This window comes from Ylistrum balloti, unplaced genomic scaffold, assembly GCF_031769215.1.
Source record: "Ylistrum balloti isolate Yb309-2 unplaced genomic scaffold, AGI_CSIRO_Ybal_v1 Utg369850, whole genome shotgun sequence".
NCBI lineage: Eukaryota > Metazoa > Mollusca > Bivalvia > Pectinida > Pectinidae > Ylistrum > Ylistrum balloti.
In genome coordinates this window covers 1,948,112-1,973,539 of record NW_026782003.1, presented here as the reverse complement: position 1 = coordinate 1,973,539, position 25,428 = coordinate 1,948,112, and the positions used below count along the sequence as shown (strand labels likewise).

Genomic DNA, 25,428 nt, shown 5'->3' with positions numbered 1-25,428 from the left:
GTTCATCAAATCCACATACTATTAATTCCACTTCTTGAATAAACTATAACAATAAGGCTGTGACCCATATTTGATGGTGCTTAGAATGGTGGTCAGTCGTTTTGACAAAGTCTTGGTTGAACAGCTGGACGAGCCAGCAATAAAACATTGTTTACATGGATTCTTGTGAAATTTGGAAATCCAATATAAAAGGGGGAGGTCCATATCCTGATCATTAATAGGCAATTTTAATGATGGTAATACCAAAGCATGATTAGCTAGTATTTCGTCTTTTGAAAGATTGCATAATGTATATGTGGGGTTTCCTGTGTTATCAAGCAAGTCCAGTTCTTTGCAGACAAGGATCAAGTTAGTGGATGCCGTATCAGCAGGCACAATCATGTTGTGTAAATCTTGAAGCATGAATTTTACAATTTAGCCTCCAATTGAATTTTTCTTGTACTCTTTATGTGGGGCCATGAAAGTGCTTTCCTCATTACATCCTCTGAATAACTGAAAAAATGCAATTGATAGTAATGAACTAATGAATTTTTACTGATAAGGTAAGAATTTTAATTGTAGTCTGGCAAAGTCAAAGTGATTTTAATGTAATTTTACTGATGAGGTATAAATTGGTATTACCATCAGGCAAAGTCGTAGTTGTTTTAATGCTGCCCACTTATCAAAGAAGTAAACCAATCAGAGCAATTACTCAACTTACATATGTATTTCTGACACACACTTTCTCTGCTATCTTTAAGGCTGTAATATTGCTGGCAGATTCCACTAACTCAACTTACATATGTATTTCTGACACACACTTTCTCTGCTATATTTAAGACTGTAATATTGCTGGCAGATTCCACTAATTGTCTGTTTTGATCTATACTTGTATCATCTGCTGACAGTCCTTCTCAATCTGTTCTACATCTCCTGATCATACCATAATTTTACAAATGTGTTTCTGTGGCATTTGTTAAAATCATATTTATCATTTTGTAATGAAATAGATCTTTCCCCACACTCTCCTTGTTACCCCCAAAAATGCAATTTTGGTAACTAATTAATATTTTCAATGACAAATTAATCATTTTCAAGATATTGCAATAATTTCAATCAAGAAAAATATAGATGACATGGAGATGGAAATCATATTTAAGAGTCCAGCCCTTCTGGCAAGACTTAACTGATTACAAAGTAGAGTGGACACAACTGATTACAAAGTAGAGTGGACACATTAGCTAGCAGGATTTTAGGTATTCTGTACCAAATTTTAACAAGTTTCATTTATTTTATAAAAATGGTATATATGATTAATTAAAAACATATTCCAAAGATCGTAAGATTCCTGATTTGCAGAGTGTAAACTACCCTGAGCAACAATGTTCTAAGCAGATAATGAAAAACAAAACAAAAATGAAAAAAACAACTTGATTTTATCATAAATAAATAATTTATGTAATTGTACATTTCATGTTTTTGACATTACAATATCAACTCTTAGTGAATTGATAACAAAACAGCAGTCCTTGTTTGATACACGATGTATTTCTCTGATGACGGAACAATATCACACTTATTCTTTCACTATTTCCTCAACTGCGATCACATTAATCTCCAAAATGCTACTTTTTCTTCAACACTTTGATGAATGTATCCTTTGGTATTTTTACTGTTCCAACCTGTTTAAGTTTCTTAAGATAATCTGCCTGCTTGTTGAGTAGCTTATTTTTTCTGGTAACATCACCGCCATACTGCAAAGAGTTAAGAAAAAATATTTGTGAAGAGCCAACTTAAGTGAAAGATCACCTGAATCTACGGACACAAATAAGAGGCCTGTGGGCCTTTATGGTCACCTGACTTGTTTTACTATTGATAATACAGTATTTTCCATTAGAACAATTTTACTGCTCAGCCTAAAAGAAATTGCTTGTAACTGGCTTAAAATGTCCTTATAAGGACATCCTTGTTGAGACCTATTCCAGTAAAACATCTACCTGACCCCAGGACTCCAAAATAAATCGCTTCTCTCCATGGTTCATTTTGCTGCCTTTTACACCTCAGTAAATTACCAATTTAATTCTAAGGGTGATACCCCTAAATAAAACATGGGGAGTCCTTGGGTGAGATAAATGACCTACTGGATTAACCCTGAGGAACCAAGTCTAATATTCACAGTTTATAACTAAAATCAAAACCTATTTAGGATATGTATCAGTATAACCTCCAAACCAGGGAGAAACATGCCTCTTTTTCTCATACTCTACAAACACATGTTGGTACTTGTTCTGAGTCAACTGGCTATGTAATACAGATATCATAAAAACGATACAAGTACCAAAATAACTTCAACATGAAAACCTCTATACGCTTTCTGAAAACAAAAATTCTCGTAGATAAAAAGAACTTACACATTTAGCCAAGACATCTTTCTTGATGGGTTTGATATCCTCTCGTGCAACAATATTGCCATGTACAACTGCCTGAATTGTGACGTAAGTCAATTGGCGAGGAATAACTTCCTTAAGACGGGCACATATCTCCTTGCCACGCCGTTTAGAGCTACTCATATGACAGATCATTGTCATCTCTTCAACAGGGAGTTTATTGATGTGGAACTCAACTTTTGCTAGATCAGATGTTCGGTATCCATGGTCATCGTAATCAAAACTGAAACAATATAAACATGTAAGACATTTGTTCACATTCTGCTGAATGATTCATCAATATAGCAAACCTACACACCTACAAACCAACCCTAATGAACCATGACAAAAATTACCTGACTTATCATCTAATTATTTATCAACTGACATCACATTCCAAAGTTACGCTAATCACTGTTATCCTTGATGAGGCTCATAGATCATGTTCAACAAGAGCCATTATGCTGTAGTCAAGTTGGTTATGAGTTTGGTATTGTTGCTTTTAACAGCCAGGGTTATTTAAGGACATCCCAGGTTTGGTTAATGGAGGAAAGCAGGAGATACCGAAAAAAAACATCGACTGCAGCTAGTGCCTTGCTGGTGACTGCCCTCTAGTGTACGACCCAGGGGTGGAGGGCAAGTGATGAAATATTTTCACATGCCCTAACCACTCTGCCACTGCTGCTCAAGTTGTTTGTGAAAGAAGCAGTATAGGAAGTTCAAGTCAAACTTGTTTGAGTTCTTGGCGAAGACATACCATAAAGAAAGATCATTGATCATTGCTACTCTCTGCTTAACCCTCAGCATTGTGACAGTGTAATGACCGGTTTGCCTTATGTTGGTATAATGTAACTGTGTGGGGTCCTGCTGGAGGCCTTTGGTAGTACACTTAATGTGGTAGCACTAATAACTAGGCTGCAGCTCCATACTATTGTACAGAAGCATACTCACTTGGCTGAAATTGCTACATTAAAATTAAGGGATAAGGAATTCTAAATATCAAAGCAAACAAGAAAAAACATATCTATTATCCTATTGGACCCCAACCTTCTGTACAAAGGGGGTCACCAAATCATTCATTCGTCAGACCCAATCACTCCTACAGGAAAAGTAGGACTTTAATGAATTTGCCCAATATCAGACCCTGCCCCAGAGGGCCAAGGCCCAGCGTTTATTAAGAATTGATTCCCCTTCCACCAACGATGCTTCACACCAAATGTTCGCAAAATCCAATCATTCCTACAGGAGGAGTAGGATTTTGAAGAAATTGCTAAATTTCCCCTATTAGGTCCCATCCTTCCCGCCTCAAGAAGTTGAGACCTACTGTTTACACAAAATTGGTTCCCCTTCCCCCAACAAGGGGAGAAGGAGAAAAATTTTTAAGAAATTGCTCTATTTCCCCAAATGGGCCCGACCCCTCAGTCCCCTAAGGGCAGAAACCCATAATTTATACAAAATTTGTTCCCTTAGGAAGCATCTGACCATATTTGGTCAAAATCTTTTAAGTTATTTATGACTAGCAGCGATTTTAAGGGGAAAAGCTTACTTTCGGGCCAGGTGAGCAGTTTTAGGTATACACAATTTACAAGAAGTGTTATAATATGTTTACAATATCGGATTTAAAATCGTAACGCACTTTTACTGAAAGAAAAGGAAATCATTGTACCTTGCATAGCCAGATGTGACGGATTTCAGTTCATCATAAAAGTCTACAAGCACCTCATTGAGTGGAAAGATGCACCTTATTACTAATCTGTTTTGGTCTATATAGGTCTGTTCTTGTGGTTCACCACGCCTTGACTGAAACAACAAAAATATGTAAGCAAATCTCAAAGAAATTTATAAGTGTTGTATTATACTTCTCAAGATAATTCATACGTTCAATAGTCTTACCTCCAATATAAAATTTTGATATTTTGATTGCAAGACAGCCCCTCCACATGAAATATTTCTGTCTACAAGTCATTCCAATAACTGTATTTTTCTTGAATTTAACCCATGGAGCTGACACATAAACTCTGGCCAGGTCAGGAGGTTGATTTATTACAGGAAAATAAAACCTAGGGGCTAACACATAGATTCCGACACCAAGTCAGGGGGTGGGCTTATTACAGGATCATAGACTCCAGCAAACATATAGATTCTGACTCCTAGACTGGGAGTGGGCTTATTAGAGTTAAATAAAATCAGGGGCTAACACATAGATTCTGACTCGGAGTCAGGGGGTGGGCTTATTACAGGACCATAGACCCCTCGAGCAAACATATAGACTCTGACTCCATGACTGGGAGTGGGCTTATTAGAGTAAAATATAATCAGGGGGCTAACACATAGACTCTTGACTCTCAGGTCAGGGGGTGGTTTAATTACTGGAAAATTAAACCAGGGGGCTAACACAGAAATTTTGACTCCTAGTCAGGGGGTGGGCTTACTGCAGAACAATAAATATGTTTGTAATTCTACTCCATGATAGATATGGTTGGTCTTAACAGGATTAACAGACATGGACTTAATTAAAGTTGGGTAGTAATTGGTTGGTGACTGTACAATTTATATTGACAGCAATTCTTGTCAGCTTGGTGAAAAACACCAGCACTAATTCTTGTTACAGTCCCTTGTAAAATAACGGTTGTAAAGACATAACATCATAATAGCTTTTAAAAATCTAATGTGAAATGAAAATGATTGTAAGATACTGTTTATCACATAGCTTAGATACTTCTCAAAACATTTGTTAAAACAGCATTTTATTGGACTGACACAAAACTTGTATCTCCTTCTTTGGTAAAAGCATATGATGCCATGAACTTACAAAGTCACAATGGAAACAATGGTAATCTTCAACTAATGACAGCTGCAATGAATGATTTTATACTGATTAAAGAGTCGTAATGTGGTACACTTACAAGGCAGAGTGAGAGCACAGTGGTCAAGTATTGATCAGGAATGATGATGGTCGCTAATATCATTGGTTCCTGAAACTCCTCTATAATGCTCAAATCTGGAAGCTGTAAGATCAAGTAGGACATTTTTTTAACAAATATCTTAAAATTTTATGGTATCCTGAATAACATTTTTATTTCGATATAAAGTGTAGACATTAGTGAAATAAACATTCTTTAAAAATTTTTAGATCAGTTCTTGAAAAATCTTGAATTCTATAACATAGCCTATGACAATTACATGAGCCTTAAGCCAGCTGAATAATGTAAAAACAGGGCAGTAACTTTAACTCCTATAACAATATTAAGGATGATTTTACAAACAACGAACTTGAATACAACTTTAAACAGTAGTTGAATAACTTAAAACATCATTAAAGCTTTGATACAATATTTTGACATAGGACAAGAACCATAAGTAGAGACCAAAGGGAACATACATATGAAATTCGTGAGAGATTCATTCAGTACTTCTTAAGAAACAGGGATAACAATCTAGATGTAATACAAGATGGCTGCTTGTTGGCCATTTTGTTTTTCTGATCAATCTCAAACTCAAACAGGCACAACTAGTAACCAAGAGGAACCAATACATGAAAATTGAGAAAGATCTACACAGTATTTCTCAAGAAATGGTGATAACAAACTTTTGAAGTCAAAATCCAAGATGGCCACCTGTACGCCATTTGTTTTTTCTGATCAGTCCCAAAATCAAACAGGCACAATTAGGGATTAAGGGAAACCTACATGTGAAATTTGAGTAAGATCCATCCAGTACTTCTCAAAAAATATAAAGAGATATTTTGAAAAAAATAAAATAGGCCTGCTCTTGGATAATGTTTATGTAAGTATCCTGCCCAGATTGAGCATTTTACAAAAAATGTAGGCCTTGTTGGTTTGTCTTCCAGGTGTTTAGTGATCATACACTATCCTTGTGTGGTATCTCATTGCTATATACTGTATCTTGTCTCTCTGTTTATCAATTCATACCATTTAAGTAAGTTGTACATATTTTTACAGTATTGTGAAAATTCACCACAGAGGAAAATACAAAATATTGTCAAATATTTAACAAGATTTACCCAATAGGAAAGGATATGTATTGACCGATTTGTGTCAATCAAAACTCCACAAGTTATGTTAAAGGCAGTAATTTGTGGTGTAAAACAGCTTTCATTGTAGACATGCACAATATCTGTGGCTTACCTTACAAGGGTTCAGGACATCCACAATCTCGTCTCCATAAATTTTTATGTTCTTTTTTCCTTTGATCCGAACTTGAAATTGTAGAAGGAAAATAAGAAAAATATTTATTTCAGAATATCAGTCAATTAGTCCAAACATGTACAAATATATGTGGACTTGATTATCTTCGGTCTTCTTCTCAATTAAACCAATTAATACAAAATAAAATGACCCAGTAAAATTTTGATGAACTTGAATGATATTATGGTATGCCTGTAGATGTTATCAAATCATTATTTAGTTGATTTCCTTGAAATATAAACTAACATATTTGAATATAAATATCAATCCCAGTTTAACCATACAGCTGTGAACATGTTATCACGACATACCTCTGTAATGTACATTAGGGGCTGTAATGATGACAGATGCCCCGAATTCTTGTTCCAATCTCTGACAAAAAACATCCATGTGAAGCATACCAAGGAAACCAAGTCTCCAGCCCTGTCCAATGGCTGCACTAAAACATAGAACCAGTGTGTAAATATAAACAACCAGCCCTGTCCAATGGTCGCACTACAACACAGAACCAGTGTGTAAATATAAACAAGCTCTCCAGCCCTGTCCAATGGCCGCACTAAAACATAGAACCAGTGTGTCATTGGCTGCACTAAAACATAGAACCAGTGTGTAAATATAAACAAGCTCTCCAGCCCTGTCCAATGGCCACACTAAAACATAGAACCAGTGTGTCATTGGCTGCACTAAAACATAGAACCAGTGTGTAAATATAAACAAGCTCTCCAGCCCTGTCCAATGGCCGCACTAAAACATAGAACCAGTGTGTCATTGGCTGCACTAAAACATAGAACCAGTGTGTAAATATAAACAAGCTCTCCAGCCCTGTCCAATGGCTGCACTAAAACATAGAACCAGTGTGTCATTGGCTGCACTAAAACATAGAACCAGTGTGTAAAAATAAACAAGCTCTCCAGCCCTGTCCAATGGCTGTACTAAAACATAGAACCAGTGTGTCATTGGCTGCACTAAAACATAGAACCAGTGTGTAAAAATAAACAAGCTCTCCAGCCCTGTCCAATGGCTGTACTAAAACATAGAACCAGTGTGTAAAAATAAACAAGCTCTCCAGCCCTGTCCAATGGCCGCACTAAAACATAGAACCAGTGTGTCATTAGCTGCACTAAAACATAGAACCAGTGTGTAAAAATAAACAAGCTCTCCAGCCCTGTCAAATGGCTGTACTAAAACATAGAACCAGTGTGTAAAAATAAACAAGCTCTCCAGCCCTGTCCAATGGCTATACTAAAACAGAACCAGTGTGTAAAAATAAACAAGCTCTCCAGCCCTGTCCAATGGCCGCACTAAAACAAAGAACTATTGTGTAAATTTAAACCAAGTCTGCACTAAAACCTTCTACAGTTGTACTAATTACTAGAATACAGACAACCCTCTATTGTTGTACTAATTACTAGAATATGGCCAACCCTCTACAGTTGTACTAATTACTAGAATACAGGCAACCCTCTATAGTTGTACTTATAACTAGAATACAGACAACCCTCTACAGTTGTACTAATTACTAGAATACAGACAACCCTCTATAGTTGTACTAACCTGTTTTCTAGACTGACAGCCACACTACTGTCGTTGAGGGTTAGTTTGGTAATGGCAGCCTTCAGTGATGGTAGCTGTGATTGATCTGATGGAAATATTCCAGCAAACACCTGAAATTCATCATTATATAAATAACGAATCAAGAATATTTAATAATGGGGAATATGTAATGATAAGTTTTTTCCAAAGACACAACCAGTGAAAGATGTGTACCACAGAAACAACAAGTGTAAGTTTTGTACCACAGAAACAACAGGTGTTGGTTTTATATCACATAAACAACAGCTGTTGGCTTTATACCACAGAAACAACAGGTGTAACTTTGTACCACATAAACAACAGGTGTTGGTTTTGTACCATTGGCACGGCAGGTTTGAATCCAGGTAAGGGTTCCACTGGTGACTTCTGGTGACAGAAAGTATCGCCCACTTGAAAGTCAGAGATCTTCTTTATATTTGCATGTATGAATCCTACTTGTCCTGCATACCTGTACAGAAAGAAAAAAAACAAAGAGATACTAACGAGACGTGCAGAATAGACAGTGAAAGGAATATTTGTGAGTATTAACAAAATATACTGCCGCACAAATTTTAAAACACAATAGGGTTATCCCTATTCCAAATCCATATAAATCTATAAAAATTAAAACCCCATTATTCAGAATCATTTTTGTGCATGACGAAAATGAGTGAAAAGTTAAAACTATAACAAAATTTTCCTGTATATAGAACAGTAGATGTGAGTTATAGACACTCTGAACTACTCCCACTATAATACCACTTTACAATATAGATACAATGTAGTATAAGCTTAAGGAATAATTTCATACTAATGCTATCCTTGTATCAGTTATTTTAATGTTCGCAGATCAAACCTTATAACTTTTACCTTATGCCTTGGTTTTGTTATGGCTTGGTACTGAGGTTAATGATGATGTTCATACTGTGTTTCAATAGTCACAGGCATGACTTATACACTGACAGCAGTAAAGGTATGAAAATAATTAAATTGTAAACCTTCACTTACTGATATCAAAGGCAGAGAAATCATGCAATCAGACGGTGAATAAGATGTGAATATGTTGTATACCTAAACTGTACTTACAAAACATTCACCAGTTTCTCATTAGGATGCAGAATGCCAGTTCCCTGAACTTCATTGTTGTATACCTAAACTGTACTTACAATTCACCAGTTTCTCATTAGGATGCAGAATGCCAGTTCCCTGAACTTCATTGTTGTATACCTAAACTGTACTTACAAAACATTCACCAGTTTCTCATTAGGATGCAGAATGCCAGTTCCCTGAACTTCATTGTTGTATACCTAAACTGTACTTACAAAACATTCACCAGTTTCTCATTAGGATGCAGAATGCCAGTTCCCTGAACTTCATTGTTGTATACCTAAACTGTACTTACAAAACATTCACCAGTTTCTCATTAGGATGTAGAATGCCAGTTCCCTGAACTTCATATGATTTTCTTGAAAATAATGACATGATTTTATCACCTGAAAAAAAGAAGAAGAAAAAAAAACCCATTAAACATTAAAAAAACCCCAAATTTCTGAGGGTAAAATTCTAGTCATAAGCTGGGGATTTTTATTCCAAAACAATATTTTAAGCTTGTCTTTACAATCAATGTGAGATTGAAAATTTGAGACCATAGGATATTATACTCTATCATCACTGCAAGTCCAGCAGGAATAAACTTTAGTGGGGGACTTCCCAAGGAACATAAGGATGTTTCTGTATTTACTTTTCTAGTCTGACTTCTTTTTCTATAGTTTATCAAACATAACTGGTTATACCTATATTTACAGATGTACAAACCTTTCTGCTCTCTTCTATATATAATTCTATATATCTACGACAATTATTTACAATGATGTACATTATCGATTGGTTTTTAACATATTCCCCACAACTCCTCATATCTCCCTCCACACTGTCATTCAGTGATGATGACATAATCCCCACAACTCCTCATATCTCCCTCCACACTGTCATTCAGTGATGACATAATCCCCACAACTCCTCATATCTCCCTCCACAATGCCATTCAGTGATGACATATTCCCCACAACTCCTCATATCTCCCTCCACACTGCCATTCAGTGATGACATATTCCCCACAACTCCTCATATCTCCCTCCACACTGTCATTCAGTGATGACATATTCCCCACAACTCCTCATATCTCCCTCCACAATGCCATTCAGTGATGACATATTCCCCACAACTCCTTGCCATTCAGTGATGACATATTCCCCACAACTCCTCATATCTCCCTCCACAATGCCATTCAGTGATGACATATTCCCCACAACTCCTCATATCTTCCCTCACACTGTCATTCAGTGATGACATATTCCCCACAACTCCTCATATCTCCCTCCACAATGCCATTCAGTGATGACATATTCCCCACAACTCCTCATATCTTCCCTCACACTGTCATTCAGTGATGACATATTCCCCACAACTCCTCATATCTTCCCTCACACTGTCATTCAGTGATGACATAATCCCCACAACTCCTCATATCTCCCTCCACACTGTCATTCAGTGATGACATAATCCCCACAACTCCTCATATCTCCCTCCACACTGTCATTCAGTGATGACATAATCCCCACAACTCCTCATATCTCCCTCCACACTGTCATTCAGTGATGACATAATCCCCACAACTCCTCATATCTTCCCTCACACTGTCATTCAGTGATAACATAATCCCCACAACTCCTCATATCTCCCTCCACACTGTCATTCAGTGATGACATAATCCCCACAACTCCTCATATCTCCCTCCACACTGTCATTCAGTGATGACATAATCCCCACAACTCCTCATATCTCCCTCCACACTGTCATTCAGTGATGACATAATCCCCACAACTCCTCATATCTCCCTCCACACTGTCATTCAGTGATGACATAATCCCCACATACACTGTCATTCCCCCCACAACTCCTCATATCTCCCTCCACACTGTCATTCAGTGATGACATAATCCCCACAACTCCTCATATCTCCCTCCACACTGTCATTCAGTGATGACATAATCCCCACAACTCCTCATATCTCCCTCCACAATGCCATTCAGTGATGACATATTCCCCACAACTCCTCATATCTTCCCTCACACTGTCATTCAGTGATGACATATTCCCCACAACTCCTCATATCTCCCTCCACACTGTCATTCAGTGATGACATAATCCCCACAACTCCTCATATCTCCTCATATCTCCCTCCACACTGTCATTCAGTGATGACATATTCCCCACAACTCCTCATATCTCCCTCCACACTGTCATTCAGTGATGACATAATCCCCACAACTCCTCATATCTCCCTCCACACTGTCATTCAGTGATGACATAATCCCCACAACTCCTCATATCTCCCTCCACACTGTCATTCAGTGATGATGACATAATCCCCACAACTCCTCATATCTCCCTCCACACTGTCATTCAGTGATGACATAATCCCCACAACTCCTCATATCTCCCTCCACACTTCAGTCATTCAGTGATTCAGTGATGACATATCCCCACAACTCCTCCTCCCTCCACACTGTCATTCAGTGATGACATAATCCCCACAACTCCTCATATCTCCCTCCACACTGTCATTCAGTGATGACATATTCCCCACAACTCCTCATATCTCCCTCCACACTGTCATTCAGTGATGACATAATCCCCACAACTCCTCATATCTCCCTCCATAATGCCATTCAGTGATGACATATTCCCCACAACTCCTCATATCTCCCTCCACAATGCCATTCAGTGATGACATATTCCCCACAACTCCTCATATCTCCCTCCACAATGCCATTCAGTGATGACATATTCCCCACAACTCCTCATATCTCCCTCACACTGTCATTCAGTGATGACATAATCCCCACAATTCCTCATATCTCCCTCCACACTTCATTCAGTCATCCCCACAACTCCACAATGTTCAGATGACATAATCCCCACAACTCCTCATATCTTCCCTCACACTGCCATTCAGTGATGACATAATCCCCACAACTCCTCATATCTCCCTCCACACTGTCATTCAGTGATGACATAATCCCCACAACTCCTCATATCTCCCTCCACAATGCCATTCAGTGATGACATAATCCCCACAACTCCTCATATCTCCCTCCACACTGTCATTCAGTGATGACATAATCCCCACAACTCCTCATATCTCCCTCCACACTGTCATTCAGTGATAACATATTCCCCACAACTCCACATATCTCCCTCCACACCGCCATTCAGTGATGACTTCTCCCCACAAGTCCTTGTACCTTTCTTTACACTGCCGTCCATCACTAAAACATTCCCCACAGCTCCTCGGTACTGATCATACTGTGAGTCAAATACCAGACATTTCAGGGGTTTGTCTCTGTCTCCCGGAGGACTGAAAACAAAACATCACCAATGAATACGATTACCTAGTTCATACTTCATCTCACTTTATAAAAATACACAGTATGGATTAGGTAAACAAAGGCCATTAGTAAGAAAAGAAAAAATTTCAAAGATATCGTATTCTATCATATCAGGTATTCGTGAATACATCTGAACAGGTAAGTTTACAAAGTTTTCAAGGAATCTAAGTGATTCACAGTATCAGTCAAAAAACAATTTTACAACAGCCTAACAATATAGCAACACTACACAACCGGACGATAACTTCAGGTGACAAATCCAACAATATGTATGAAAACCTTAACTCGAACCTGAAATTCCATTCTAAAATGTAACTACACTACAACATAACACTAGTTTTATGTCACCTTTTCTCCCTTATAAGACATTAAATATTTCTGCACTCAATTGACCTTTGACTTGAAAATGAAGATTGCAATAACCCAATGATGTGAAAATGGTATATGTTACAAGTTTCATCAAGTTATTTTCTTTATAACTGTTAAAAAGTTATACACCAGATGACTGTATCAGAAGAAAGAAGAACTATAAAACCAGTACTAATGCAATGTCTCGCTTCATTCAAAGTCATTTGTCACAATGACCTGATGAGAGATCACGGCAAATCATCTGTGGCCGAGTGAGTGATAAAGGTGTACAACAACTTTCATTAATACTTGCATATCTATAGTTTTAATGTTATTGCCTGGACAAACATTTTTTAGAGCAATGTGCACTTATTCAACCTTTGACCCTGAGGTCAGGGTCACAATGACCAAACAGCAGTGCACAGCATATCATTTTAAGTGATGCAGGTACACTGTAAATTTAGTGCCATCAAGCTGTCTTCAATTTACAAATGTTTTTAAATGTTATGGTTCAGACAATAAGTTAATTGAAGAACCAGAACAAGAAGCAGTACTAATACAATATGGTTATAATGTCACAATATAATGTATCTAAACTGTGACTGCATTGACTGACAGTCTACGAGGAGTAGTATATGTATAAAGAGACTTACGGGGGAATCCTTTCTATAATGGCTGTTAATAAATCTTCTATACCAGTGCCAACCTTGGCAGATATCTGTAACAAAAAGTTCCTGAAAATCAGTACCAGTGATAAAGTATAGTATAAAGAGGCTGAAAAAGTCTTAAATTCAACAAATACTACCTAATACAGAATGAACAAAAATAGGGGGGGAGGGAGGGGCAGATAGCAATATAATAATGTTTACCATAACCTACGGTTGGAAATATTTGTGAAGCAGTGGGACATGGGAAGGGCTGTGGAGGGGCTTGATTTTGCAATAATCCAGGTAATTAAATATAGCAGCTAAATTATTGAAAGTGAGTCAAACTCTCAAAAATTTATGATATAAATCCCTGTAAAGATGTATACACATGTAAGGATATGGTATACTTGCCAGGTGACTGCTAAAATTGGCCTTGCACAAAGCCTAATCCTGGTGAATTAGCTCCAACAAGAACCATGAAATATTGACACTACTGAACAACTTTACAGTACCTTTAGTACATCATTGGGGTCTGTCTCAAACACATTGTGGAGCTGTTCTAGGACCATTTCTGGCTTTGCATTGTAGAGATCTATCTTATTCAGGCAAGGTATCACAGTTAAATTTCTTTCAAATGCCAGGAAGAAATTAGCCATGGTTTGTGCTTGAACTCCCTGAAATAAACAGAAAATAAAACTTGCAGCAATCATTATGACATCTCACAGTAGATGTGATTTTGGATAAACATTCCTCTAGTTTTCAGTCTTCTCTGTTAGTCTTACTATTACATATAATGGCTTAGTCTTGCTATACAAAATTTTCAATAAAAATATTTTATTTTGGTTGTGTCATATCTTCGCCCTTGAAAACCAGGAGCCAAAAATATATGCGGCCCCAATTTTTTTATTCTTATGTGTTAAAAAAAAAAAGAGTTAGCCATCACTTCATAAAGATTAGCTACCTATCACTACATTAGAATTAGCTTTTTACTACCTCATCAGAATTAGCTATTTACTACATGTAGTGCATTGCAGTAAGTCATATTTACTATTCCATTGAAGTTAGCTATGCTACACTTACTGGGTTATATTTACCAGCTGTAGCTATGTTATACTTACATGGTTAGACCACTTACCTGGTAAGAGTTATCTAATGATGTAGGTCACTGACCTGATTAGAGTAAGCAATATCATACTTACCTGGTTAAAGTTAGGTACAGCTACAGTTCAATTACCTATACCTGATAACTTTCAGCTAAAGGTCACTTACCTGGTTAGCATCCACCAGTAGTACAACACCCTGGCAGGCAGCAAGTGACCTTGACACCTCATAGTTAAAGTCTACATGGCCCTAAAGAAACAGAATTCTTTTTTCTATTGTCACAAATTCAAGCAAAAAAAAATCAATGGAAAAGTGATTGGTGCTTTACATATAATTCTTACTAAATTGTACATGTATGTTTTAGCACTAAAACATACAATGGTAAACATTTTGGAAAACAGAAAAATAACAAAGAAAAGTTTACGTGACTTACAAAGCCATACATCAATTTGATTTCATTCTATTGTTCCAAAACAAAAATTATTTTTATTGATAGTAAAACTGAGAATGGAACATGATTTACCAGTGATATATCCAAAGAAACACACTATATCTTCAAAGATGGGATTTTTTCACTGCCTCTCCCCATTACTTATTAGTATTCTTTTTTAAACTTTATTTATTTTACAACAATTGCGGAACAAGTTATGTCAACTTATACTAATCACTCTTGTTGGCCCGTATGTAAGCGCGCGAGGGGTCTTATTGTGGGAGGAAACCGGAGAACCCGGGGAAAACCCACGTGGTCGGGCAGGTGACCCCTTACCTTTTCATGTCCGTTCCGGGAATCGAACCCCGGTCGGCTAGGTGAAAAGCGAGTGTGTTACCACTGCGCCACCCTTCCACCCTTATTAGTATTTCTAAGAGATTCAGGATGTAGGTTTGTCTAACCATCCACCCTCACAACTTGTGTAATCCTAAGGTCTAGGCCTACATGTGGATTTAGATGCCAAAGTGTTTATAAGATTCTGGAGGTAGGTTTGAACCATCACCCCAATAACCAGCGTAAAACTGTCACCCCAATAACCAGTGTAAAACTGTCACCCCAATAACCAGCGTAAAACTGTCACCCCAATAACCAGTGTAAAACTGTCACCCCAATAACCAGCGTAAAACTAAGACCTGGGCCTAGATTTAGATACCAGAGTGTCTATAACGTTCAATAACCAGTGTAAAACTGTCACCCCAATAACCAGTGTAAAACTGTCACCCCAATAACCAGCGTAAAACTAAGACCTGGGCCTAGATTTAGATACCAGAGTGTCTATAACGTTCAGGAGGTAGGTTTGTCTGACCTTCATCCCAATAACCAGTGTAAAACTGTCACCCCAATAACCAGTGTAAAACTGTTTGTCTGAACCTTCATAACCACCCCAATAACCAGTGTAAAACTGTAAATTTACCAGAGTGTCTATAACGTTCAGGAGGTAGGTTTGTCTGAATAATAACCTGTGTAAAACTGGGTAAAAGGTTTGTCCTAACCAGATTGGGCCTAGATAGATACCAGAGTGTCTATAACGTTCAGGAGGTAGGTTTGTCTGACCTTCATCCTAATAACCAGTGTAAAACTGTCACCCCAATAACCAGTGTAAAACTGTCACCCCAATAACCAGTGTAAAACTGTCACCCCAATAACCAGTGTAAAACTAAGACCTGGGCCTAGATTTAGATACCAGAGTGTCTATAACGTTCAGGAGGTAGGTTTGTCTGACCTTCATCCCAATAACCAGTGTAAAACTGTCACCCCAATAACCAGCGTAAATAACCAGCGTAAACCCTAATAACCAGAGTGTCTATAACGTGTAAAACTAAGACCTTCATCCCAATAACCTGTAGTGTAAAACTAAGACCTGGGCCTAGATTTAGTGTACCAGAGTGTCTATAACGTTCAGGAGGTAGGTTTGTCTGACCTTCATCCTAATAACCAGTGTAAAACTGTCACCCCAATAACCAGTGTAAAACTGTCACCCCAATAACCAGTGTAAAACTAAGACCTGGGCCTAGATTTAGATACCAGAGTGTCTATAACGTTCAGGAGGTAGGTTTGCCTGACCTTCACCCCAATAACCAGTGTAAAACTGTCACCCCAATAACCAGTGTAAAACTGTCACCCCAATAACCAGCGTAAAACTAAGACCTGGGCCTAGATTTAGATACCAGAGTGTCTATAACGTTCAGGAGGTAGGTTTGTCTGACCTTCATCCCAATAACCAGCGTAAAACTAAGACCTGGGCCTAGATTTAGATACCAGAGTGTCTATAACGTTCAGGAGGTAGGTTTGTCTGACCTTCATCCTAATAACCAGTGTAAAACTGTCACCCCAATAACCAGTGTAAAACTGTCACCCCAATAACCAGTGTAAAACTGTCACCTGGGCCTAATAACCAGAGTGTCTATAACGTTCAGGAGGTAGGTTTGTCTGAACCTTCACCCCAATAACCAAAACTGTCACCCCAATAACCAGCGTGTAAAACTGTCACCCCAATAACCAGAGTAAAACTGTCACCCCAATACCCAGCGTAAAACTAAGACCTGGGCCTAGATTTAGATACCAGAGTGTCTATAACGTTCAGGTAAAACTGGTAGGTTAAAACTGACCTGGGCCTAGACCAGAGTGTCATAACCCAAATAACCAGAGTGTCTATAACGTAAAACTGTCACCCCAACGTTAAAACTGTCACCCCAATAACCAGTGTAACCAGTGTAAAACTAACCCCAATAACCAGTGTAAAACTGTCACCCCAATAACCAGTGTAAAACTAAGACCTGGGCCTAGATTTAGATACCAGAGTGTCTATAACGTTCAGGAGGTAGGTTTGTCTGACCTTCATCCCAATAACCAGTGTAAAACTGTCACCCCAATAACCTGTGTAAAACTGTCACCCCAATAACCTGTGTAAAACTAAGACCTGGGCCTAGATTTAGATACCAGAGTGTCTATAACGTTCAGTACCTTCATCCCAATAACCAGTGTAAAACTGTCACCCCAATAACCAGTGTAAAACTGCCCCCAATAACCTGTGTAAAACTAAGACCTGTGACTAGACCAGAGTGTCTATAACGTTCAGGAGGTAGGTTTGTCTGACCTTCATCCCAATAACCAGTGTAAAACTGTCACCCCAATAACCAGTGTAAAACTGTCACCCCAATAACCAGTGTAAAACTGTCACCCCAATAACCTGTGTAAAACTGTCACCCCAATAACCAGTGTAAAACTGTCACCCCAATGTAAAACTAAGACCTGGGCCTAGATTTAGATACCAGAGTGTCTATAACGTTCAGGAGGTAGGTTTGTCTGACCTTCATCCCAATAACCTGTGTAAAACTGTCACCCCAATAACCAGTGTAAAACTGTCACCCCAATAACCAGTGTCTAACCAGTAAAACTGTTAACCAGGTAAAACTAAGTGGGCCTAGATTTAGATACCAGGTTTGTCACCTTTGTCCATCCCAATAACCAGTGTAAAACTAAGACCCCAATAACCAGTGTAAAACTGTCACCCCAATAACCAGTGTAAAACTGTCACCCCAATAACCAGTGTAAAACTGACCTGGGCCTATAACCAGAGTGTCTAGTGTAAAACTGTTCACCCCAATAACCAGTGTAAAACTGTCACCCCAATAACCAGTGTAAAACTAAGACCTGGGCCTAGATTTAGATACCAGAGTGTCTATAACCAAGGTAGGTTTGTCTGACCTTCATCCCAATAACCAGCGTAAAACTGTCACCCCAATAACCAGTGTAAAACTGTCACCCCAATAACCAGTGTAAAACTGTCACCCCAATAACCAGTGTAAAACTGTCACCCCAATAACCAGTGTAAAACTGTCACCCCAATAACCAGTGTAAAACTGTCACCCCAATAACCAGCGTAAAACTAAGACCTGGGCCTAGATTTAGATACCAGAGTGTCTATAATGTTCAGGAGGTAGGTTTGTCTGACCTTCATCCCAATAACCAGTGTAAAACTGTCACCCCAATAACCAGCGTAAAACTAAGACCTGGGCCTAGATTTAGATACCAGAGTGTCTATAACGTTCAGGAGGTAGGTTTGTCTGACCTTCATCCCAATAACCAGTGTAAAACTGTCACCCCAATAACCAGTGTAGTCACCCCAGTGTAAAACTGTCACCCCAATAACCTGTGTAAAACTGTCACCCCAATAACCAGTGTAAAACTGTCACCCCAATAACCAGTGTAAAACTGTCACCCCAATAACCAGTGTAAAACTGTCACCCCAATAACCAGTGTAAAACTGTCCTGGGCCTACCAGAGTGTCTATAACAGGATAACCAGCGTTCACCCCAATAACCAGTGTAAAACTGTCACCCCAATAACCAGTGTAAAACTGTCACCCCAATAACCAGCGTAAAACTGTCACCCCAATAACCAGTGTAAAACTAAGACCTGGGCCTAGATAACCAGTTTAAAACACCCCAATAACCAGTGTAAAACTGTCACCCCAATAACCAGTGTAAAACTAAGACCTGGGCCTAGATTTAGATACCAGAGTGTCTATAACGTTCAGGAGGTAGGTTTGTCTGACCTTCATCCTAATAACCTGTGTAAAACGAAGATCTGGATTCAGATTTACATACTGGAGTGTCTATAAGGTTTAGGAGGTAGGTTTGTCCTTTATATTCGTGGAACAGTGAAGCTGTCTGAGCCTTGACAGTGATGCCTCGCTCCTTCTCCACCTGTAGGGTGTCCAATACCTGCTGGTTTCTGACATTCTTAGGTATAGCACCTGATGGAAATATGAATGACAGCTCAAAATTAGAATGTATGAAAATAAGAAATTGATGAATGTAAGATTTCCTTTAGATATTCTTACTCGCCATTTTGTAAATTAGATCTTTTGTGATACATGTAACTCAGCTGTAGGCATAGTAATAACAGGTTTTCTAAAACTAAAATTTGAATTGATCTATTTCACAAATAGAAAACTTCTATCTATGATGGAATGATCTCTGAATGCCAACATTTTTTTTTAGACAATAGAAAGGTGTTTAATGGCAAGTCAATTATATACTGTTTTATATTACTGTTTACTCAAGGTGAAGGTCAGGTTTAAAAACAACTCATTTGCAAAGACATTATCATAAAACAGCATATTATCTCTTACTTTGTTCATTGAAACTTGCCTGACATTTCAAGTTAACCTAACAGGAGAAATATACCCCTGAAATATGCTTTGTACAAGTTTTAGACAAATTACACTGTAAAATATATTTGGAGGAACATTTTGATCTTGTGCTTCAAATTTACAGCTTCTAAATACCTTCATTATTTTTTGCTCAAATTGGAAAAATCAAGAAATTTCATAACCACCGATTATTGTATTCTCATCATTTTTAAGGTCTTTTAATACAATTTTACCTGTTATTTCAAGAAGTCTGTCTGCCAATGTACTCTTTCCATGATCCACATGGGCTATTATACTAAAGTTTCGTATATTTTCTGGAGAAAATTTAGCAAGGTTAATTTCATCCTGAAAATTGACATCAAAACAAAATTATTTCCTAAAAAAATTAACATAGAATACCTTGTTCATACACAGGTCTAAGGAAAACACACACAAATGAATAATGAAGACACTGTATATATTGAATAATCAACCACTCAAAACAAATATCTAATGATAATTAATGAAGATGCATAATATTTTTTGGCAAAATGATTCAGATTTGAGTGTAAAGGGTATTTTTAAGGTTTACCTGTTTGTGGTTTTATTAAAATCTTAAAACAGTACCAATGTTATGTCATGAAATTTGGAAATGGCCTATTAAAGAGGTCATGAAACAGACTATGATTTTCTCTGTTTTATTTTCTACTTTTTTGTGATTTTATGCCGTCCCGGAAATGGTGAAGAGTAGAAACCCCCAAAAATTAACATTTTTTTCAGTATACAGTACACAGTGTATATCTCGAACAAAAAATATTGTTTAAGTTAACCACATACAGTCCAAACTATATACCTTGTACATTGTACAATTGTTGAACTTAAACATGTTGAGTAAGAAAAGGCTAACAAGAGATCCAGAGGGCCTGTATTGCTCATCTGGTTTAGTTTGCTGATAATTCTTCAAACAAACTTAGTGGAAAAACAACCAACAAAAATCATGTTTATTTCCCCTATTAGGCACTACCCCTCTGCCAATGGGGAACAGTTGCATCATATATACAAAATTGAAGACTTTGCTGTATTTCCCTTATTGTGTTCCACCCCACCTACCCCAAAGTGCCGAAACCCATCATTCATACATTCAATTTCCCTTCTCCAAATGATGCTTCAGGCCATTTGGGCAAAATCCAAACATTCCTACAGGAGGAGTTGGGTTTCAAAGAAATTGCTCTATTTCTCCTTACAGACTCGCCCCTCTTGCATAAGGAAATAATTTTCCATCAAGCAAGAATGCTTCAGACCAAATTTGGGCAACATTTGATCATTCCACCAGGAGGAGAGGGATCTTAAACAATTTGCTCTATTTTCCCTATAGGGCCATGCCCCTCCTGCCCTAGGTAGATGATTGAGGCTCACTATTTAAACAAAACCGATCCTTCTTCACCCAAGGATGCTTAAAATGAGTGCAAAATCTACTTCGTCATTCATGACTATTAGCAATTTGTAGAAAAAGTTGACAGACAACACCAGAGGATGGATGACAAACACTACAGTATGCCAAAACTTCACTTGTCCTTTGGACCAGGTGAGCAAAAAAATGGCAGTATGTTTTAACACGATTTGTCCATTTTGAATGAAATAAATAACCTTAAGCTGCTTAATCAGTTTCAATTTTATACGTAATAATGAATCTAGCATCCTAACATCCTAACACAAAACATTGGGCAGCATTCATTGAGATATATCATTTGAAAAGATGTTAGGAATAAATACATATCTATATCAATGCAAAAGATAATTAGATTTAATTAGTTTCAATATTTTTAGAAAAATTATCAGTCCATAGATGAAATATACTTCCAATTACTACTAAAACAATGTCTAAAACAAACCACAAAGTCATAATTACGTACCCCAGCTTTAGCCAATGTTGTAGAAGAAGAAGAAAAGAACCTGTTGATTTGTCTGTTTATATTTACATCTCTGAAAAAGAAGAGTCATTCTCTGTATCTTCAACATAATAATATTTACAGATGGTATATAATAAAATAAACAAGATTTCTAATTTCTCACAAACAGCATTAAATCTAGGTGTATGTATCACCTAGTTAATCTTAAAATTCACAATCCAACTTCCATGACTCCATACCATGGGTACTGCCAAATAACTAATGTAATGTTAGGCTACATATCAAAATTTAAGTTCCAGTTTTGGTCTATCTCAGTTTCTGGTCAATTTTCAATATTAGATATGAAACAAAATAAGGATAATGTTGTTGAAAAATCTACACATTTGTAAGTCAATTGCAAAAGTTCTTTCACTTTTCATGTCAGAAAAAGTGACACGAGACACTGGGTGAGGAATTAATTCTACACCACACTTATACAGGCATCAGTTTTATCTGACGATATACACTGACTTAATTAAGTTCAACATTTACTTGATTTGCAAATGGGTGTAATCACAGAGAGTAATTAGTCCTCAGTGTCCATATACAGTAAACATACTTAATTTGTTGCAATCAAATTGTAGCACATAATACCTTTTTAGCAAATCTGCACAATGATAAACCATGCAGCAAATAGAAACAGCAATTAGCTCAATCATATTTTAGTGCAATACTTTCAGCACTAACATCTGATTACCACTAAAACATGCATATTTATAGTATGTCACAGGTGCTGGCAAAGACCAAGATTGATCTGGGAGAACAATTTTTGTTTTCAAACTATGATAAAGATATCAAATTTCTTCAGGTAAGTTCAGAGTTAGCCTAGTCATTGTTACTTATTTTCAACAGGTATGGAAAAGTCCATTGTGATTTCCCAGAGTTACATCCCTTCATTTCATTCTGTCAGACAGTAGAATGATAAGACTGACAGTCAATGGGGACTGAGAATTGACAAAGTCCTAGCTAAAGCCAATTCCACTATTACAGCAGTATTCCACTTTAACAGCGGTACGTTACTGTGTAAACACACCAAAATCTCATAACTTCAGCATATTAAGGTACACACGACTAAAAGCAATAGTTGAGGGACATACCTCCATGTTCAGAATACATGGATGTGACGATAATGGTGCTTAGTTAAACATTTCAACTGGGCAGTTTCCTGCAAAACTTGACAGAAATTATCAAGTTCTGTTTCATTAATGAAATATTGACATTTACTTCACATTGATATTGCTATAACTTGCATAGAATTTGCCTTGTACCATCCACCAATGAACGCAGCTGCTGACACAGGAGTGAAGTTTCAGAGCTTGGGAACTCAGCATGTTCACAAAGTCAAACAGTTACTATGTAATAGGAAGGAGTAATGAAAAAAACATCCTGCCCTCAGCGGAGTTTAACTATAAGTGGCCTTTTGATCTCTACTGCTTGACTAAAGGGAAATTCCCACTAGCTGAAGCTAGTAAGGCCACCTGTTTTCTCAACATCTACACTACTCCCTCCTTCACTAAGTCTTCGACCCCAAACACAAGAACATCCAAAGTTCAATATATCCAAGGAAGCATCTCAATCGCCTCTAGTTTCTATCCTTGATGTGACCATCAGCAACAAATCTGTAGTAAGCGAGGCTAATATAAGGTGACCTGTTCTCTCAACTTCTACACTGTATCATGGCCAGCCAGTAATTATAGCACACACACACACGCACGCACGCACACACTAGTCCTAATTATTCTGAATTTCTATCGACTTTTTTACAATGATTTGAAGTTCATCGACTCCAGACTGGTTAATTTACTGCGGATCCCCGACTGTTCAATGTCAAAAGCGGAAAGAACGACACGCAGTGTTTTTTACCCTGGGGTGTGCTGAAATAATGCTTCTTTCCACAAAACTTTGGCGTGTCTAGTGATTCTGAGAAATTTCCTACATCCTGGGCAAATGAACATTTTGGAAGAACAACACGATCACATAGGATGACTCCTCTATCTCAACCGGTGAGGAACCCCATGGGCGCAGACATTTTGAATTGTCAGTAAAAGACACGAACGACGGGAGTAGAGATCCGGATCTGAACCTTAATTCTCGTATATACTAGGTCTATGCCTGCGGTGTAACTGTCGTCGTTATTATTATATTTATTATTATTATTGTTTTGCCGTGTGTGTATGCTTTTAGTATCTGCAAGGAATATCAAGGAAAAACGAACTTTCGATATTAATACACTTACTTGCTTTTTCAGATGTTATGTGCTTCTTGTATTTGATGTATCATGATTTCTGAATTAGATTTAACTTAATTAGCCTAACTTTGCATGACGCTTTATGTATGGATAATTATCACCATAGTGATAACCCTTTTATTTCTAAAAATTATTATAGCACAATGTTTTATTACTTATTCAACCTTGTTATCTTTTAATTTACACTATATTGATATATTCCATGTTAATTTTTACTCATTTGCTATGTAAGCGATTATTTACATTACATTTATAGTGTCTTAGTTCTCTGTGTAGCAACCCTTGCGTGATATGCAGGTACTCACTATTATGTCATAATCTTGTTTTAGTATATTTCGTTTTAAATCGTTATCAGTGCATGATATATATAATTATGTGGTGTTATGTTATTGTGTGTTTTACTCTCTCCTTGTATATCTTATCATGTGTTAGCTACCATTGACGGTTAGTATGTTATAATACCCACGTTTCTTAAGCTTTTTGTTGCTTTCATTTAAGTTTGTCTCAAAAATAGCGCTACAGCTCTGATGTTTTCTTTGTTTAACATATGCAATAATTAAAGGAAAGTTTCTCATATCTTATACAATGTATATTTATCAAAAATGGTTGTTGGACTCACCAGATCTAACAATTCTCCAAAACTGAATATTCTACCGTTGATGTCTGTTCACCATAGATCTTACCTCTCTTCAGGCTTTGTATTTTAATATAATCCGACTTTTTTGTTATTTTTTTAAGCATGGCGACATCACCTTAGATAATCTTACAAATACTCAATGTGGCATGTTAGAAGATATCTAGCTGAAAACAGTGCGTATTGATCCTGGCGGAACACGACTAACTAGAGGAGTGAAACTTTATATTGAGACAGGCAAAGAGCAAAGACGTAAACATAAATTTTTTCGATCTCTTTCTTGTCGAAAAAAGCCTTTACATGAAATCCTTTCTATCGTTTGTAATTAATTTCTGGAATACGTTGCCGGATTCTATAAAATGTAATCAACCATTAACAGGATTGAAAAATCATTTGAATGTACCAAGCCTCAAAGCTCCGTCTAGTTATTATAGAGGTAGTAGATTCACAATGTAAAATTAAGGATGGAGTGCAGTTTACTAAGATTTTATTTATCGTGTAGAAATCTTGTCTCTAGTCTATTTTGATCATGTAATCAAGAAAATTCAACCAAAGAAACCTTTTCGTCGAATTTTTCTCAGAACTTCCTATTTGTCGTTTCGGTATTTAAAATATTCCCATGCCACCTGAAATACTGCTATTCGGTGAAAATTAGCATGCCGATGCTGAAAATCCTTTGACATTTTTTTCATGTGTCTAAACTTCATTGTCACCTCTTAGGTATTTGAATTATTTCTAT

At 37.3% G+C, this 25,428-nt stretch overlaps 1 protein-coding gene across 1 annotated transcript; it reads right to left on the bottom strand.

Annotated features, from left to right (window-relative positions):
* Positions 1–1,396: 1,396 nt before the first annotated feature.
* LOC132545573 (translation factor Guf1, mitochondrial-like) lies at positions 1,397–23,813 on the bottom strand. The gene is made up of 17 exons (XM_060209263.1): positions 23,671–23,813; positions 21,772–21,841; positions 20,113–20,224; positions 19,332–19,480; positions 14,901–14,981; positions 14,144–14,305; positions 13,638–13,702; positions 12,493–12,605; positions 9,588–9,678; positions 8,525–8,654; positions 8,168–8,277; positions 6,925–7,052; positions 6,554–6,624; positions 5,312–5,413; positions 4,072–4,205; positions 2,391–2,649; positions 1,397–1,733 (listed from the first exon to the last, which is right to left on the bottom strand). The coding sequence occupies exons 1-17, from the start codon at positions 23,760–23,762 to the stop codon at positions 1,605–1,607; spliced, it is 1,998 nt and encodes a 665-aa protein (XP_060065246.1). The 5' UTR covers positions 23,763–23,813; the 3' UTR covers positions 1,397–1,604.
* Between the last annotated feature and the right edge of the window lie 1,615 nt (positions 23,814–25,428).